A 21190-nucleotide genomic window follows, 5' to 3' on the forward strand; every position below is an offset into this window, starting at 1 on the left:
GTGCTATATGAATGCCTGAAATAAATATTAAATATCGTTGTGCTTCACAAGTGTTTTCAGCCTATTACAGCTGCAAAGTCTCTTATTAACATTAGCACTCATGTGTGAGCTATGGGGCAGCTAGCCATTGCAGATCTTGCCATTTAATCCAACACCCTAACATACTTTGATTTTACAAATACAAACAGTGGGCAGAGAACTGACTTTATATTTCATACAGCATACGCTTTTGAAGTTCAAACATTAGAAAGGTAAAAATAACTGTATACAAATATGCTCAATCTAATGAAACAAACAGGAAAAAAAATCTAAATGATTTTTGTTTTTTATCAATTCATCTTTTTTTTTAAAGTTAACTTTAATACTTCCATTTAGATTTCCTCATTTCAGAAATAAAATATTACTTTTTTCTCACAGTGTGCAACCTGTTTCTATCAATGTCATCAAAAGGTTCTGAAGCTAAGGACAACAGACTATTTAGCAGGACTTTCATGTCGGGCATCTGCTTGTAGTGGCCAGCAGGTGTCACAATCAGCAAAGAAACTTGTCACAGTGATAAGGTCACTTGAATAACATTTGATGTGTGGCAAAAAAAACTAACAAAGCAATAAACCAGCAAATTCAAAAGCATCACACAAGTAACAAAGCATTAAACAAGAAGATTCAAAAGAATAAGTTAACCAAACCAAACCACACAAATTTATAGGACATCCAAATGTATTTTTAAACAAACAGGCTGGGGCAGTTATGCATTTTCTGTTTTACACTTTTTATTGTCTTATGAGAAAAAGATTGTCAGAATTGTTTATTTGAACCTTAATACCAGAAATACAAAAAAAAATGTTTATTTGCATAAAGCTTTTCCCAGTTTTCAGTCTATGCCAGGTTTATAAATGATCTTATGTTTAAAATTCTTATCATGAATATCATTCATTTTACTTACAGGCTGTTTCAGTCCTACTTTCTGGCCACTATAGCAAATACTCTGGTACTAGATAATCTGTAGTTTGAGAAGTCCGTGCACACTATTCTACCTTTGATTGAGCTCTCGTAGTTATGCACCGGCATGCGGCTGTATGTCGTTTTTGAAAAAGTCCTGTATGATCTTGCAGAAATATGAAGAACCAAACCAAAACAATAGAGAAAAAGCACCTGAATAAAGTACCTGAATAAAGTTTATTATCAGTGACGTGAAAATGTCCCTAAGGTGGAACTAAACTCTCTGAATCAACATTAACTATTTTTAATCCTTATGCTGCTAGCATTAGTAAATAGATACAAAGGAATATTATATTTTCTTGTCATTGACATTTTGTTTTCTTTTTTACAATTCTTCAGTTACTCCCTGGTTTCTGGCCTAGGCCCTGATGTCATTACATCCCAGAGACATTTTGTTTTTCAACTGGAGGGGCTTTTTTAGCTAAGCACACCCTTCTGCCTGCGTGCCTGAGCTAAGGGTAGATGGATTTAAGGAGGTAAATACTACACAAAATATTTACCCTTGCTCAAGAAGGTTGCAGCTAGAAATGCTAGGGGGTGTTTTTCAATGGGATTTCCCAACAAAATAGACCATGATGACATGGATAGATAGGTGCGTATGCTTTGATAATCAAAAATGAATGAAACTGCGCTTTTCAGTTTGAGATGCTCAGATATAGATACGGTTCAGTTCAGCTTTAAGATGTGACTACATTTCAGTAACTTGCAACTCTAGAAATCTAGTGCTGAACCACCTCATTTTTTTCTACATACACAAATAAATATGATCAACCTAAAGTTTACCTTCATGTATTCTAAAAACATTCAGCGTGCAGCTCCCTGCCCCAAATACTTATCAGAGCCTGAGATCCAAAGATGTGCATGAGAGCAGCAGCTCTCCCGGGTCTTCCCCTCCTCATTGGCTAATACACAGCAGTGGGAGCCATTGGCTACTGTCAATCACAGCCAGTAAGGAAGGAGGGGGGGGGGGGTGGTACTGAGCCATGCTCTGTGTGTCATATAGACACACAAAGGAGTGAGCACGCAGAGGTGCCCCAAGAGCGAGCAGCTTGCTATGGGGGCACTCCACAAGGGGGTGAGGCCAGAAGCATCTGTACAGAGCAGGTAAGTATGATGTGTTTATTATTTAAAAAGAAAAATAAATTGAGCATTTAGAACCATTTTAATGCAAGTACATATAATTAACCGCTTTCCCGTTGCCCTATAGCAAATATACTGCTACAGGGGTGCACAAAATCACATATACATATATATATATATGTAGCAGAATACATTTTGGCGTAAATGTATGACAAAATTAGATTTTTTAAATTTTTTAACTGGACATGTTTAATAGCAAAAAGTCAATAAAATTGTTTTTTTTCTTAAAAATTTTTTTTTATCTATAGCGCAAAAAAATGGCCACGTGTATGACCAGCTTAAAGCGGTAATAAAGCAAGGCAAAAGGAAGCCCTCCACTGACAGGGCTTCCATCTTCACCCGGTCTTCTTTCCGGATTCGAGAGCTCAAAATGTCTGACCAACCGAGCCATGATGATTTCACTTCTGCACAGGCGATCAAATACCACTGAAAGAAAGCTCTATTTGTGGGAAAACAGGACATAAATTTAATTTGGGTGCAATGTTGCATGACCGCGCAATTGTCAGTTAAAGTAACACAGTGCCCTAATGCAAAAAATAGCCTGGGCAGGAGGGGGGGGGGGGTAAATCCTCTGGAGGGTAAGTGGGTAATATGTGTGTAAACAACTAGTAATGGTAGTAATAGTCCCGACACCACATCCCACTTAGACTAATTGTTTATTGGCAATTTTTATATATATATATACATAGACCTTTCTAGGAGTCAAAATCAGTATACATTCATTACAGAACTGAAGTCATAATAAAGCACCTGTAATTTAATGTACATGTATAAAATATTAATAATACTAATAGTTGGGCAAATGTTTTCTGACACTTTGGCGTCCGTTTATACAGCGGCCATACTACGTTTACATGTTTAAGGGAATGTGAAACAAAAGTGCAGGGAGAAGAGGAGTCACATGACCCATCAAGTCCTTCTATAATGGATTGTTCACTGCACTGTTTTGCAGAGAACACCGTAGGCTTCACAATGTATTTAAAGACGTAACAATAAAAGGCAGATGCTGTGTAGTTAGTAGTGCCTAAATTAGAACTATAGGCAAAACTTTTTTTTCCATTTTGGATAGAGTAAGGAAGAGTTATAACCCCTGTCAACTAGTGTCCCCATTGGAAGATGTCCCCTCTATTACTTTTCTGGAGACAACCCAAAATTTGGGATTTTCTTTACTTTCACTTTTGGTGACTATGGTAAACAGGGCACATAGATAGGGTTAATCTCTCTAACGGGAGCATAGAGAGCAGTAAAAACTGACAGGTGTTCTAATCCCTCTCCATTCTATACAAAGCTTTAAAAAGTGTGGGTTCTAGTTATATTTTAACTCTATTTTGTGCCTTAGCTTTCCATCTTCTTAGTGCCAGCCTAATCAGTTTGCTCACAGTGAAAGAAAATAGACCATGTGGTTGTAATCTCAGATCTACAGGGATGCAGGCTTTCAGCAACATAAACAATTGTCTATTTTAATAAACTTACATTGATGTTATGTCAGGTAGTCAATTTAGTTGCACAAAGTGCTTGGCAGTGTATGTTCAACAAGCCTTTGTTTCAGATGTCATATCGAAAAGGTAGTACACACAAAAATGATTCATCAATCCCCTCACTCGTGTACACAACTAAAATACGTACAGCTAAAGTGGTAATAAACTTGTTTATGTGATTTTTATCTACAGGTAAGCTTATAATAAAACTTACCTGTAGGTAAAACGCACATCTCCTAAACGTGCACCATTTAGGAGATATTCCAATGAGCAGCAGCCGGTGATGTCCCTGGCGCATGCGTTCTGAAGGAATGGCATAGCCGTGCCGTTCCTTCAGAGCTTTGTTCTGTGCTCGGGGGTCCCACGCACATGTGCAGGAGTGACGTCATCATGGCTCGGTTGGTCAGACATTTGGAGCCCTCGAATCCGGAAAGAAGACCGGGTGAAGATGGAAGCCCTGTCAGAGGTAACAGCGTGTCGTCGGAGGGCTTCCTTTTGCCTTGCTTTATTACCGCTTTAAGCTGGTCATACACGTGGCCATTTTCAGACAATTTCAACTTTGTTTGAGCCAGCAGTAATTGCACATACGATCATAAATATTCACAAAAAACTAAGCAATCTACCACTCACTAACCTAATCAAACACCAGAATTCAGCTGACTAAAAAGTCAAAACTGGGCAATAAATTGACAGTTTCAATACAGTTTATTGAAAGATCGTATTAAAAACAGGAAAAGATTACCCCCCAGCCAATTGATGGGGAAAATATTGTTTACTATCCTGTACTGCAATATCTTGAAATGAACCGTATTTACCTGTCTTGTTATTACAACTTCAATAAAAATTATTGAAATTAAAAACAGGAAAAGCCTACATCCATTTGGTCAAAAGAAATCTGATTTTTCCATCAGGTTCACTTAGGCAATTTTTCTCCCATCTCCTTGCACTCAAAACACTGTTCTGTCTTTAATTGTTTCTGATTTTGAAAAAACATCTAAAAGAACATTCGATTGCTCTATCAAATTGCCAAATGTATGGCCAAAAAAGTTTCACAAAATCCACATCATTAAAACTATCAGTAAATGCTGTATTACATGCTGTTCATACTCACTTACTATGGGATAAGTTTTATGTATTCTGCAAAAAAAATAATGATCCTGCTGTTCTCTATCTCTCCATTCTGTCCATGTCCCTAATGCAGTTGCAGTTGCAGAGCAGTGTTGGCAGCTACTGCACATGCTCATTTTCAGTGTATTTCTATCCTGAGCATTTCCTCATCACATCTGAGCAGCCCATGTGACTATACATACAATGGTAAATAACAGCTCACTCCCTCCCTCCTCCTCCATGCCAACTAACCAGCTAAACACAATGGGGGTAGGATATTACATCTTTATTGATGGAGGATTTACCTCCCTGTTATTCTAAGACACAGGCTGGAGGGCATGTGATCAGCAGCAGAGGACTAGAAGCTCCTCCTGCTGATGTTTCCCTGCAGACAGGCTGGGAAAAAGCTGGGTCATGTGACAGCTGTATATCAATTAGGAAAAAGATACTCAGATTTTTTTTATTTAAATAATTACATTATTCACATACTGAAAGAGAAGGGATAATTAAACAGTATCACTTTAAGTTCTGTGCATCTCATTAACAGACAAAATCCTGCATTGAACATGTGATGGCTTAAATGTAACTGGGTAATGCAGGGAAATAAAACTCTGTTTTTAGAATGTTTTTACTGCAGATAAGACCATAAATAATTCAAAACTAGGACTTAAAGAAGAGTTCCACCCAAAAGTGGAAGCTCTGCTTTCCTGCCTCCCCCCCCCAACATTTAGTACCTTTAGGGGGGGAGTGGGTAGCGGATACCTAGTTTTGACAGGTTTGGCACCCCCCGCAGCCCTCTGAGACATTTCACAGGTCCCAGAGGACTGTGGCCCATTCACAAAGCACAGCGGGCCTAGCGCATGCGCAGTAGGAAACTGGCTGTGAAGCCGCAAGGCTTCACTGCAGGTTTCCTTTAGTCAAGATGGCAGCACCAACACCCAACAGCCGAATGAAGAATTGGCTCAGAGTGAGGACAATGCTGGAGCCCTGGACAGGTAAGTGCCCTAACATAAAAAGGCAATAGCTACAGTATTTGTAGCTGCTGACTTTTAATTTCTTTTGAGGGAGGCGGGGCTGGAACTTCATTTTAAATACTTCAAATGATCAATTAGATGAGACCCCTTTACTGAGCTCATACATCTATTATTCCATGTATGTCTCATGTTCCACAATTATTGCCTATGAAAGAGTACTGTAGATTATCTTTACTACTTTATCACTAAAAAGTAAAGCACAATTGTGTTATACATCTCCTCCTACCAGATTCCATGTTCATTCATTGTTAATATTCAAAACAAGCTCGCCCATTTATCCATGTCTTCATGCTTTCATTTGCTGAGAAAACACTTTGAAAAACACCCCCTAGGCATTTCTGGCCCTGGCCATCTTGAGTAAGGGCAGATGATTAATATAGCATTTACGTCCTGGGATCCATCTGCCCTTAGAGTGGACATGGAGGCAGGAGGGCATTCTTAGCTAAGAAAATCACTCCTCACCTCCTCAAGACTCCTGGGATGTATGACATCATTTGCCTAGGCCTGGAAACCAGGAAGTAACTGAAGAAATTTAAAAAGGAAAGTTTAAAACAAGTAAATATGATATACTTTCCTATCTATTTACTAATGTTAGTAACACAAGGATTAAACATAGTCAATGTTGATTGAGAGAGTGAAGTTCTGCTTTAATTAAATGTACAAAGCCTAGGAACCATACAAGTATGCAGTCTCGTTGCTGAGGATCAACTCGCTTCCTACCACCTAGATAGGAGGTGCTAATGTAAGGCACTAAAAAGTGCAAACGCATAGTGCAATATTATTTATTAGAGCCAGTAAACACAATGAGATACCCTTAGAGTAAAAAAGAAGGAAGATGCCTGCAGATGGTCATGACCATGGCATTTTCCTCATACAGCCTCCTTACATGGCCAGCAGTGGAGCTGAAAACACTTTTAGAAGAATGCTAATGCAGTGACATATGCCTTTGATGTTTATGAATTCCAGGTACACTGCCGCTGCTTACGTCATTCACACAGCACAGAACATATTTGTTTTGGAATCCCCATTAGCTCCTTTGAGCAACATTATCCCAGAGGACAGAGCTGTCAACAGTCATAGCAGTACATATAAATAAGATAAAGATTAACTGAAAGATCCAATCTTAACATACACAGAATGATCGGACTACTATTCTTCTATGTTATGCAGGTTTTCTATGAAATATGATCCAATACGACTTCTAGTATCCTTGAAATAAACCATTAGATATGGCACAAAGGGTCTTATAACCAGGGCTATATTTCCCATAGCGGCTCTTGGGGGTCTATGTCTATGAAAAGGTTAATAAAGGGTGCACCTAACCTAAATTTTGACAAACTGTTTTTTGAAAATTTTGTTTACCTCTTCTGGTACACCCTGGAATTATGTAGCTAAATTCAGTAAGGGGGGCAGGGATGCAGAGAATATTAAAGGAGAGATATAGCCATACCTTTTTTAGCTGTACTTCTCCTATGAACAGGGGCGGACTGACCATTTGGAAACTCGGGCACTGCCCGAGGGCCCGGGGTCAGTAGCGGGCCCCATGAGATGCCCCTGGTACCTTTTTCATAGGCTTTTTTGAGTTTGGGCAAGGACACAGGGGTCCCATGACCTCCTATTGCCTGGGGGCCCCATGAGTTGTCAGTCCGCCCCTGCCTATGAATCACAAGAGTGCAGTTGGTTCTGCACACCCATGACCCGTTTTCAGCTGATAGAGGGCTAAAACCCACAGAGCCGTTCCAGGATCTAATAATATCCTGATCATATGACTGGGATCCACCCAGTAGCTGGCACCAGCAGCTGGAACAGCTTCTCAGCAAGCAGCCCAGAGCTCCAGTGAGCACTGGAGGGGTAAAGCAGAGAGCCGAAGGCTAACAATCACAGCTCTCTGCTCAGAGCAGAGAGGAGAACCGAGTGATCAGTGGTTTGATCACTCAAGTCTCAGTGCAGAGCAAGCGGGGGACAGATGCACCATCAGATCGATGCTGCGTCCACCTAGGAGAGTATATATTTTTTTCTTTTTTGGAAATCCCATACTTCTCTTTTATTGGTAGTCTAATCTCATTTTACTTGTGTAGTGGTCTGTACAGCTAAAAAGTAGCTCTGCATATAAAGCAGACAGAATGCTACCTTTATTTACACAATGCAGAAGTTTTAATGATCTAAAGATCATTATCATGATGCTACATATTGTCCTGAATACTACCATCCTTAAATGTCTGTGCACATGCACATGAACAAAATATTGAACGATGTTTAAAAGACTATATTGAAATGTAATTGTTTTAAAGAAAAACCTTCACATGCGTTTGTTTTGACTTTAGGAGTAAAAATGTTATGACCACATTCAGAAGAAACCATTGCATCTAAAGGACATCTGTACCATGTATGGCCTTCATTATTTGTGCATGGTCCATTTAATAGAAAAAACGAGCATATTATGAATACACTTACTGGAAAGCACGCACCTGAGAACTCTGATGAATAAAAATCTGAGCTTCATGGACATAAGTATTTGCAAACACACTTTAATTTAAGCAAAGCAACTATTGTTTTCTTAGAGTTCGCAATTTGATTTTGATGCGAAGATGGCTCTGAATAAAACAAACATGAGATCTAACGATGTAAACATATTGGCTATGTAACCTGATTTACTGTATTTTAAGCTGCAGCTGAAAGCCAGTGGGGATTAACTGAAAGTTCAGCTTGTCTTGGTTGCTTAGCAATGTTTTCTGTCTCTATTCAGTTGATTTATTTACTGAAACAAACTTACCTGTAACATCGGTCTGAATGTCAGCAAGCTTGAAAAGAGGTGCAACGTGCCGATAATACACATTGGCCGCTTCTCCTTTATGGCTGTGCGGGTTAATGATTACCTTTAAAGACTTCGGCCTATTAGGAAAACCTTTAAAAAAATAAAAAGCAGGTAAATGTACATTTGCAGAGTTGCAAACAATGGCACACAATTAACTACTGAAACTTTCACAGCTAAAAAAGCACAATAAGTGCAATTTCACCCTCACAGCAAGACATAATGCTCGTAAAGCAATTGCAATCGAAAAAAAATGAATGCTTTATTGAAAAATTAAAAATGACAGATTAAAGGGTTGAAAAACGTGCATCAACATGCTCGCCTATATGTCTACAGATCTAAATTTGATCAATCTTGATGATTGAAAACTGACTGCCTAACACATTTCCTGGGGCCTTAAAATTCCAGGGGTACACCCAATGTAAAATACACCCAAAATGACCCTTTTTTGGAAAGTAGACAGTCCAAAGTATTTAGTAGGAGATTTACAATCTCCTAGATTGTAAGCTCGAAAGAGCAGGGCCCTCGATCCCCTCATGTTTTGCATTGTATTGGTATTGTTCTGTCACATGTTCTGTCCCCCTTTGTAATGTACAGCGCTGAGCGAACTATTGGCGCTTTATAAATACTGTATAATAATAATAATAAGTCACCTAAATTCCTTTTTTGGACACAAATTTATCTTAGGAACATGGGATTGTACCTGAGGGATTTAGGATTGTTTGTTTTGTGTGTTTTTTTAATTTTTTCTTCATTTTGTAAAGTGCTGCGCAAACTGTTGGACCTATATGAATCCTGTATAATAATAATAAGAAGAATATAATAATTTTACTTTCAAAACTTTTCTTACAATTGACATGTTTGTTGTCTAATTTTCTGTTATATTTAATTACCTTTCTTGCCCTTTCTCCAATTTCTTCAATTTGTTACATCCTTTTGGCTTTGGCAACTTTTTAAATATTTCCTGGTTGCCATGAGTACATACACAGAACTTCTAAGTTCGGGTCTGGCTTTCACATAAGCTATAGGTATAATTTTTAGAGTTGAAGAAAGAGGGAAAAAATATTTATGTGCAGCTACCAACACCCTTCTTGATAACCTTTTTTTAGCAGCTGAAAGCCTTTTTTTATCTTTTTCACACCCACTCATCTCTTTCACAAAACACTGCCTTCTCGGGCTACCAAGTAGGTGCTGGTCACAGACTGCATGCTCTATTTTTAAAGTGCACCCACACATAGCCAGTACAACCTCTTTTCAGGAAAGCACTGCATACTGTTAAGCTGCAGTTTCTCGTAGCGTCCATTGGGTAGATGCATTAACAAACAATTGGGGTTTATTTACTAAAGCTGGAGAATACAAAATCAGGCTCACTTCTGCATAGAAACCAATCAGCTTCTAACCTCAGCTTATTCAATTAAGCTTTGGTAATAAAGCCTGGAAGCCGATTGGTTTCTTTACTGAAGTGAGCCTGATTTGGCACATTCCAGCTTTAGTAAATAAACCCCTTTCTGTCTGTGCTGTGGCTGAAAAAGGACAACCAAACATGATCCATGGGTTTACAGCCTGATTTGTTCAGGGAAGCGCACTGCATTTTATTGAAACACAGCATTTTATAAAAAGGCAGCTTCAGCATGTAATAGTAGCCCCTACTTTTCCACATTGCCGCCCTGCAGGCATACCTTGAGCAATCACGTCGCTCATTTTGCATTTTGAGAGACACCTAGAGTAAACATTTCCTAGAAAATATGGGAGCCACTATTGCTGACTCCCTTCCTGAAAATGCATATTGTCTGGTAGCTATATTGACCCTAAGGTTTCAATACTTTTCACCGAAGATTCACACATTTTTAATTAGAGAATGTGAAAATCTTTGATAAAAAAGTATTTCTCACCACCAGCCACCCCCTCCCTGGTCAATGCCAAGATGTGCCCTTTTTCTCTAGAAGGATGTAGCCATCTTTGTTCAGGAATTAAGTTTGACACAAACTGTATTTTTTGCAGGCACGGTAATGGAAATCAAACTGTATTCACGTCAGGCGATTTGGCCTTTCTATGGCAATTCTGCCCGCAATTCCAAATCACAGCAAAACATGCAATATGCATTTGGGTGCACTGTTCTTAAAGTGTTACTAAACCCACAACAGTAAAATCAGTCTGTATATGCAGTAAAGCATGCTTGATATACTCACTGTCTACCCTAAGGGGTTAATTCTCCACATTGTGTAAAAAACTGTTTGCTTCTGACCTGTCTTATCCTCCCTTTCTTCCAGTGCCCCCTTCTTATCTATTGATAAGACATACTGTGTGGAGACACTCTGCACATGCTCAGTTTGGTGTGTATTACTAGAGAGATTTTTTTTTTCTTGGGAGAGTGCATGTGATCAGCACAGGGCCAATCAGCACTGTCTAGACAGAGGTCAAGGGTTCTGCATCCTTCTAGAGCAAAAAGAAAACACCTCCTAAAAGCTTTAACCAGTGCTCAGCTGAACACTGATAGAAGTTGCAAGACTGCTATATACTGCTGATGAGAAAAGGTATTTAGCAGTTTATATTTACTAAAATAACTGCATTTCCATCTCCTGTGTACTGTAGGAGACCAGATATAGTGAATGCAGGGTCCTGGGTTTAGTAACACTTTAAGATACTGACAGGGGACCCTGCACGGTCTTTGGATCATTAGAGAGGAGGTAAATATAGAGTGTTTAATTCCACTTTAATTCCACCTGTCTTCTAGTAGATCCAGTGATGTCACTGATCCTTTATTTTCATACATGGGAGCTCCTTTCTGGAGGACTGAATGCCTTTCATGTAATGATGTATGAACCTCACTTAGTGAGGCTGGGTGACTCCACCCCCTCGTAATGTCATCAACCTGGACGGAGGGGGGGGTTCGCCCAGGTGATGTCACCAGGTGACCCCTGTCCCTTAGATATTTTAGAACTGTCAGGCTGGCGGAGCTATCAGAAGGCGGGAGCCAGTGTAGAGAGCGGAGACTTTTTTTTCTTTTTTCAGGTCAGCGGGCATCGTGACTGATGATGGATCTACACCAGGGAACAATTATTTCATTTTTGGTTTTTTTAATGAAGGATTTGTCAGACTGCCTACTGTGCTTTTTTTTACACTATACTTTTTTTTGGTGAATGAGTAGCGGTACCATGCACTCCACACTTCTTCACATGGTGGGGCGGGATCTGGGTGCCCCCTTGTTAAAGGGGATTTCTAGATTCTGATAAGCCCCCTACCCACATCAACATGAGGACAAGGTGCTTTGGGGGAGCCCCCCTGCCCCAAAGCACCCCCCATGTGGAGGGAATATGGCCTGGCATGGTTCAGGAGGGGGTCACTTGCTCGCCTCCCCCCCTTTCCTGACCTGCCGGGCTGCATGCTCGGATTAGGGTCTGGTATGAATTTTGGGGAGGACCCCCATGCCATTTTAAAAAAAATCTAAAATGCCGTTTTTTTATTAATTTAAAATTGCCGGCAATTCTTGTTTTTTACATTTGGCTGTCGTCATGAAACCTGAGTCATCAGTTGTTAAGGGCCCGGCGGCTGGCTTCCTTAACGGCCAACTCTGAAAAAACATTGCATGTGATACCACCAGTAAAACCCTGGTAGTAAATATTGCATCTCTTTTTACTTTCTGTTCCATTTGTGAATTGGACTTAACAGATTACCGAACATGCGTTAAATAACGCATTTTTTTTTCTCTTTTTGTGAATTGGACATTTTCTTACCACATGTGATAATTTATGCAAATATGTCACGTGACCATGTTATAGCATGCAGTAACCTTTGGTGAACTGACCTCATTGTGTAAAGATGTAAGCATGTCGGCTTTGCTTGCTATGCACATAAAAAGAACCTTCCATATTTGTTTAAAAGTCTACAAACTTCCAAAAGGAAAAAACTTTTAAACTTGAAACAAATAGCGTAAAGCTACTCTGGTTGTTGCTATTTGTGACCACATTAGTTCCGAAGTGCCACAACAGAAACAATGACAACTCAGTTTAGAATATTTAATGGCAATATAAAAAAACAGATTTGTAGCAACTTAAATCTGATACCCAACCAGCCCTTGAGCAAGTGAATTCTTGACCTGCTAATGAGCCTATGGGTATGTATGTTCTGCAACCTCTCAGTGATGAACCATTACGACGGTACCTTACTGCATGATGTAAGAGAAAGACTGGGGTCAGAGTTCAAGCTAAAAACAGGGGGAACGGGAAAGAAAATATCCTCGGGGATTTGAAGGGAACCACCTCTCAGCAGGGATTTGATGATAGTGCTGCTGCACAGTTGGTGTGGAGATTTGATACTACAATTTTCTGGATTTGCAGACTCTATATCACTTAGGCCACAGCAGGAGCAGGTGCACAGGAAATTCACTACTACGACCAAGCCTCGTCAACCAAAAGAAAAGAAAATGGCAACGTAATTAATTTTAACAACCCACTGTCATTTGCCCTATTAATTTTAATATATTTCGCTTTGCAAAACAACTTCAATAAAATTAGCATTAAATCCAAACAGTGGTTGTGATGTTAATTTAAGACTCTGGAGAGGTTTGATAATTAATATTAGATATTTTAGTGGAGAGCTGCAATCTGGGGGGCAGGGATTTTTTTTTTCAAAGAATTAAATATCACATTTTTTTTAGCACAGTTTTTAACTTTGGCAGGATTTCTTTCAAAGTCAAAGCGAAATGAAAGCTGCTTGTCATGTGCATATTTATTCATCAAATAATTGCAGTGTTCTAAGTGTTTTTGTTTATAAATTTCATTAAACAAATATCATGCTGGTAATCATTCTAAACAGTAAATTATTACCTACAGTGTCAGAGTAATCGCGTAAATTGAAACACCAGATGAGCTCTTGTTCATTAAGCCAACGCAATAGATGCATATAATGTTTCCGTACAAGCTCTGGGAATGTTCTAATCGGCTATACAATGTGTTCATTAAACGTTTTCTATAGAAGTGGATGGATACGTTAACCCATTGTTGCAGGAGATGCTGGATCTTCATTCTACCAGTATAAGTACCACTTAGAAGGATTTAAAGTGGAACTGCAGCCCAACAGTTTTCTTTAGGTAGAATAGGGAAGGTCTAGAAGCTCTGTTAGGTTTTTATTTCTAAACACATTTAAAATAAGAGTGTCCAAACACCTCTCCCAACAGACTGGGACTCGCCAAACTCCTATGCTTCTCATTTTATTTCTGTCTGTGTCCTATTTGGGAGTATTAACTTCCCCTTTCTGCTCTGATGACTATCCTACAGTAGGGAAAACAGAACAATATGAACCTGATAAAGTTTCTAACCATTCTCTATTCTATGAAACAAAAATGTTTAAGCTTGCTAGCTCATAAGGTTCATTGCAAAATCTCATGGTTCCTTTAAAATAATATTTACCTAAACACTAACCTCAAGTGCCTAGCATTTATTCTGTGCTGTGCTCCCTTTATGAATGCCTTTAAAGTGCATTTGTATTCAGCCCCCCTGAGTCAATACTTTGTAGAACCACCGTTCGCTGCAATTACAGCTGCAAGTCTTTTTGAGTATGTCTTATCAGCACAACTAATAGTTGTCCTGTGGACAGATTCTCCCACCTGAGCTGTGGATCTCTGCAGCTCTTCCAGAGTTACCATGGGCCTCTTGGCTGCTTCTCTGATTAATGCTCTCCATGCCCGGCCTGTCAGTTTAGGTGAACACCCATGTCTTGGTAGGTTTGAAGTTGAGCCATACTCTTTCCATTTTTGGATGATGGATAGAACAGTGCTTTGTGAGATGTTCAAAGCTTGGGATATTTTTTATAACCTAAACCTGCTTTAAACTTCTCCACAACTTTATCCCTGACCTGTCTGGTGTGTTCCTTGGCCTTCATGATGCTGTTTGTTCACTAATGTTCTCTAACAAACCTCTGAGGGCTTCACAAAACAGATGTATTTATACTGAGATTAAATTATACACAGGTAGACTCTGTTTACCAATTAGGTGACTTCTGAAGACAATTGGCTCCACTATATTTTAGTTAGGGGTATCAGAGTAAAGGGGGCTAAATACAAATGCACCCCACACTTTTCAGATATTTATTTGTAAAAAATGTTGAAAACCATTTATCATTTTCCTTCCATTTCACAATTATGTGCCACTTTGTATTGGTCTATCACATAAAATACCAATAAAAATACATTTATATTTTTGGATGTAACATGAACAAATGTGGAAAATTTCAAGGGGTATGAATACTTTTTCAAGGCACTGTATTTGGGTAATAAACAGTATTTAAAACCACATCGCAACAAATATGACAACACCATCTGCCAGTGCAAGGAGTGATTGTAAAATGACTTCTATTATTCTTCACACAATCCATACATTCAGCTGAGGTTCCAAATACCTTAAAATGGTCAAAGTTAAATAGTTAAAACTGTTACCTATTAGGAGTTTAGGCCTAAATAAGACTGGAACAGTTTAGTCTTCGGTAGCGTAGAAATTACACACCAACCCATTTTTCTTTTACTTGTGCCTGATTACCTAAATAAAACAGTCACACATTTTAAGAGTAAGTGCTAATGATATAAAATGACAAGCCTCACTCAGTTTAATAATAAAATGGTCATATTTTAAATATTCAGACCTGTTAAATACCAGGAATTTCACCCTAAACAAGAGGTAAAGTATTGCATGTGTTGAAAAATATTAGCTATGCAAAAAAAGAAGGGAAGGGTAAATGGAATGCAATGAGAGTGGGTTTTATTTCTCATTAAAAAAAAAAAAATCTCTAAACTTGTTCAGCTGATAAGATGTCTTAGCTTTGTCACTTCCTATTATACTGGACATGTCATATCAGCAACTCCTTCCACCCAGTCCAGGGTTTCATTTTGATATTGTGTGCTTGCATTCTCACAAGGTTTCAGAGGCTGGCAGTTGACAGGATACAAAGAAATCTCTCTCTTTGCATTTTTCATTTCTTGGGTCGCAAGATCCACAAATAATCCATAAAATAAGTCATCATAGCTACCATGAAGGGAAAATCATGCACTGACTTTGATGGTGCACAGCTCTCTTTGTTTCCCAACTTATCCAGGCAGACTCTTATGAGGTGGACACCATTTACTGGAGGTTCTTCACCAACAGGAAGTAGATTACTGCTGGGGCTTCAAATTCTGTCTCACATCTCAAAAAGTGAAAACAGCGCCTCTGTGAGATAACCTGCCGACTTTCTTGGAATAACTTGATCTACCTCCTACGGATTTTCCAGATTGGAGTTCGATGGATTCTATTTCACATGTCACAACAGTAAGAGATCTGGCGCACAGTACAGCCCAGCAGCCCTGCTCACACAGATGACAATGCACTGCCCCCAGCACCACTCAGGAGAATCAGCGACAGGAATCATGACCATGGTGACTGGTAATGCACATGGGCTCCTTGGTAGCAGGATTATCTTATCCTGCTGCCATTGCTGATAGGCACCCTACATATTTTTTCAGCTAATTACTTCATTGTACTGGGCTCCTCAGTGTGTGGATGCATTTGGCAGCTCACACTTATCTTTTGCTGGAGACACTTACCTTTTGCATTGCCTGATGTCTTTGCTTACCTCAGCAGATGGTCCACCATGTCAATATGCTGTGTTCTCACTAACCTTTCTCTTTTTCTTCAATACCATTTTCATATAGGCCCAGGGAAGATAGCGCTGCCTCTACCTGGTTAGATCACTCACTTCCCCCACTAAGGATTGTCCACACTTCACAGGGACTTTACTGCATTTAGCAGAGAATAGGGGAGATCTAGTATGGTGCCTCAGTTAAGCTTACCAGTCCTCTCCTTTTCTTTAGTTTATCCATCCTTCGGTGTGCAGATGAGCTTGATATTTGTTTTTGGTTATGGTTAATTATAATTATTGTGATTCTTTTGAATTTCATGACGAAGGCTCACTATTATTCACCTACTTACCAGATGCAGTCCAAATGGGTTTCTCAGGTGACAGTTGCCTGGGTGAGTCCTTTGTGTTGTATAGAACAGGAGTCTCCAAACTTTCTAAATAAAGGTCCAGTTTACTGTTCTTTAGACTTTAGGGGGGCTGGACTGTGACCAGTGGGAGTAAACAATGCCCCATCTTTGGTATTGGGGAGGAAATAGTGCCCCATCGATGGTGTCAGTGGAAAAAAAAGGGACCCATTGTTGGTGTCAGTGGGAGGAATACGGTCCCACCACTGATGTCAGTGGTAGGAATAGTGCCACATCATTGGTGTCAGGGGAATAGTGGTGCCACATTGTTCATGTCAGTGGCAGAAATTATGCCTCAAGAGCCGAACAAAGGCAAGCAAAGGACCGCATCCAGCCCCCGGGCCACAGTTTGTAGACCACTGGTATAGTAGTTGGACTCCTTTTTCTGCTACATTATGGCATCTAAATTGAAAATCCTCTCATACAATGTGTGTGGCCTCTGTTCGTGATCTAAAATGAGCAGGCTTTGGCAAGAGCTTCCCCGTATGACACCACAAATAGTCATGATCCAGAAGACTCACTGTACGGCTGATTCTACCCCTAAGGTACCTCATCTAATATTTGATCAATGGTTTCTCTGTCCATCACCACTGTCCAAAGCTAGGGGGTAAGGTACTGCTATTCACAAATCATGTTCCTTTGTTTTGCAATAACAGCTTCTTGATTCTGATGGTAGGTTTAATTTCTTCAAGGGTTCTATACAGCATCATACCTACACTCTGGTTAATCTTTACGATCCCAATGTTAATACACTGCACTTCTTTCAAATACTCTGAAACAATTTATTAGTTTTAAAGAGAGATTATTAATTTAGGAGGTAAATTGTATTCTACCACCTGACCTGACCATGGGATACCTCATCTGGAAGGACTTCTTTTTCCTTTCGTGCAAAGAAACATTTTAAGATATTACTGTAGGACTAAAGCCAATCATGGATGGGTCAAAATTTGGCTGGTTCAGCAGGGAAACTTTGAGTAATATGAGTTTGGCAACCAAATATTGGGATGAATTCTCTCGTTAGACCACAATCCATTAGCGAGGGAGCAGGTTAATAGGGTCATGTTTTGTCATTTCTTTTCTATCTATAAATGCATCAAGCAAGGGTGTACTTTCCCTTACTGTTAACCCTGGTTTTACTATCCCTCCTCAGGAAAATATGGCAAAATTCAGATGTCATGGAAATCCAAGTTAGCTCCAGGAAGCATAAGCTATGTGCTTATGTCAATGATGTCTTGTTTTATATTTCCTATCCAAACATCAGTTTTCCAGTACCAAAGGCTGAATTACATTGATTTGTCTGTCTTTTTACTTTTCAAATAAATTACAAGTCTGAAATCCTACCAATAAACCTCCCCTCAAACTTTCCCTTTATATGGAGGGAAGGTTCCCTCTCCTACTTTGGCACTCACATTTCTCCAGACTCCCATCTTCTGTACTCACATAAATATGAGATTTTACTCCATGAGATAGGAAAGGATCTCCGCAATTGGTGAAAACCTTCATTAATAGAGTTGGGCAACATAAATGTAATTAAAATGAATGTCCTCCCCCAGATTATTAGTATTATATACTTTTTATATACTGACCCAATCCACTGTTTGGAGAATGATCGCCATGTATGTCTGGCAGGAAACCTAGATTATCCTATATGTTATTGCGCAAACAAAAGGCAGACGGTGGCCTAGGACTTCCTGATAGTAACCTTTAATATAAAATGATGGCCTTAGTATGCATTTCGAATTTCCATTATAATACAACTGATAAATGTAGATAATAGATTTACAGAAAACAATAGCAGGTTGTAACCTGGCAAGGGCACCATGGATTCCAAGTGCACTATAAGGTCTGTCTAGACTCAACTCGGATAGTGTCCTAGTTCCAGCAACATCTCCACTGATGCTTATAGGGGACTTCCATTTGTTCAAATGGGAGAGGAAGTTACTCTCTTTAAATCTTAGAGAAAAATTATTAACGATGGTAAATTTGCTCCCCAGGTAAGTCCCCCAGCTTCCTTAGGACAACATATGGGGCAGTTCCCAATGAATTCTTGGTGTTACAGACAATTAGCAGATTTCTGACACAAGTTATCGCCTATACCAAGAGCAGTGGAGACTCTGATCATTGAATCCATGAGCACAACAGAGGGGGGACATTCAACATCTTCTTTCCCAGAAAAAACAAAAGGATGTGTGATAAAAAAAGGAGGGAAAAACAAGGAGGAGGACTTATAGGCAAGATGAGTAGATAGATATAATAACCCACCTATAATAAGTGGGAGCCCAGACTGAGGCTGCAAGATTGGTCCTATTAACCCTTTCGCTGCCAGAACTGACCTGACAGCAGGGGGGGGGGGGTACAAATAATCCAGTGGCTGAAGCGACTGGGATTGTGTCTAAAACTGACAGGCAGATTCCTGCGCTGCCGCCCGATTTCTTCCACAGCCCCTGGAAACGTGCACCCCCCCGCGCTCCCATCATGTATTCCAGATTCCGCTTAATCATCTGCGGGCTCAGGGCTGATATGGTGAGTGCCGGTGGGTGGAGGGGAGAGAGGAGGGCGGACACACCATCTTTTTCCAGAGCAGCCTGTATTTCTTTTGAGGTTGCCTGTGGGTTTTTACTTGGTATCAAGATATCCCCGAACTTTCCACTTCTTAATAGGTGATTTAACAGTACTGATTGGCATATTCAAGGCTTTGGACATCTTTTTATGTCCTTTTCCATCTTTATAAAGTTCCATTACCTTGTTACGCAGGACTTCTGACAGTTCTTTTCTGATCCCCATGGTTCAGTATCTAGCCTAGTCAGTGCTTCCACGTATGAGCTAACAAACTCATTGACTATTTATAAACTGACACTAATTGCAATTTAAAAAGAAACAGATGTGAGACATTAACCTCTAATTGGTATTTTAACCCATATGTGTCACCTTGTGTGTCTGTACCAAGGCCATACATTCCAGGGTATGTAAACTTTTGATCATGGCCATTTGGGTGATTTCTGTTATCATTATGATTTAAAAAGGAGCCAAACAACTATTTGATAATAAATGGCTTCATGTGATCATCATCCTTCAATAAAAGAGCAGTTTTTGGCATGATCAGTCATATTTTCAATATCAATGCCAAAATTTCACAATTTCTGCCAAGGTATGCAAACTTTTGAGCACAACTGTGCGCTAGAATTATGAATGGGACATCACCATTATATTGTACACAAATGACTGTCAGAGTAAAAAGCCCTTTCAAAATGTACCACTGGTGGCATCCACGGACAGTAACCAGTGAGTACAGGTACATACCTCATCCAACACTAAATGGGGATAAAAAGGCATAATAATCAGAACTAATGATTGACATATCGTTCAAGTAGAATTCCAGCTAAATGCTAACTAATCTTAGAAATGCTCCTTCCCCCCTCCTAACACGTATTTTGACAAACCTGTGAAAAAAGACATGTATACTTATTTATTCCAGGGATGCTCCAGTCTGGTCATATAATCTCCTCTGTGTTAGCCAGCGCAAGCTTCAGGGGAGAGGAGAGAGCACTTTACACCTGCTGGCAATGCCTGGGAGTGGAGACGTCATACAAAGGATTACTATGGCCCATCTGTTGTTGGTAGTCCCTCCTTTCCCCTGCAGCCACTAGTTGTTGACACAGGGGAGTCCAAACACATTACCGGACCTTATTCGCGTAAGGTCCTGAATGGGTGGCAGGTTGCCATTTTTCTTGGGCACTGTGAACAGTTTGGAATAGTAACAATGAACCCCTTTCTTGTTTTGAAACAGAGGCAATGGCCCCCTAAGAGTGAAACTGATCCAGTGCAGCAAACAAGGCTGCACTTTTGTCGGTTGCAGGGGGCACTTGATGACATGAAGCGAGGAGGAAAGATACCCAGCTTGGTAGACTTGGGGCTCCAGGGGTATTTCCGAAATAAAGTTTTCAGCTGTTCTGGAAAAATGCGAGTTCTGGAAAAATGATAAAATCCCTATCCTGGTTTCAGAAAAAGGCAGTTTCTGCACCTTAGGCTTCAGACACTTCTTTAGAAAACAGTGCTCTTTCCTCCTATGATCTTCAGAATAAACATATCTATAGTATTGCCAAAGAGACATTTACCCTTGAAAGGCATGCAGTTCAGCTGTTTCTGGCAGGGAAACTCAGTCTTTCAGCACGTAAGCCACTACATTCACCTCATGTACACTGACATAAGCACCAGGTGAAAGAGTTACCAGAAGGAATCTTCTAAGCTACTGGACCAAAAGGTTCCAGGTTCTGTCACCACACACTTTACCCATACTGTCGTCTGACAAACCCAAGGGTGCCTCAAAAAAAAAAACCTAAATTGTTATCCACAGGGTCCTCTGGAACATTAAGGCTCTTACTTAAAGCAGAGCTCCACCCAAAAGGGGAATTTCCGCTTTAAGGACTAGTCCCCCCACTCCCCGGTAAGAATTGGCACCTTTCAGGAGCGGTTACTTGAAATTGACAGATACCCACTCCCACTTCTGCTGCGATCGCCTAGGCAATTGGAAGCAGAACTTGTCCTCCCCCCTCCCTCCCCATAGTCTTTGACATCATTTGACAGTTATAATGACGAAACACATCAGTA

At 39.9% G+C, this 21190-nt stretch overlaps 1 protein-coding gene across 1 annotated transcript in view; it reads right to left on the bottom strand.

Moving 5' to 3' along the window:
• Positions 1-21190, bottom strand: part of CERKL (CERK like autophagy regulator) — a 184085-nt gene that overhangs the window by 63093 nt on the left and 99802 nt on the right. Inside the window, exon 3 of the mRNA XM_089680833.1 lies at positions 8532-8663. Within this exon, the coding sequence (XP_089536959.1) occupies positions 8532-8663 (132 nt within the window). The remainder of the gene's footprint in view (positions 1-8531; positions 8664-21190) is intronic.

The sequence above is a fragment of the Staurois parvus genome, unplaced genomic scaffold (genome assembly GCF_062004578.1).
Source record: "Staurois parvus isolate SC_StPar_1 unplaced genomic scaffold, SC_StPar_1.0 ptg000251l, whole genome shotgun sequence".
Taxonomy (NCBI): domain Eukaryota; kingdom Metazoa; phylum Chordata; class Amphibia; order Anura; family Ranidae; genus Staurois; species Staurois parvus.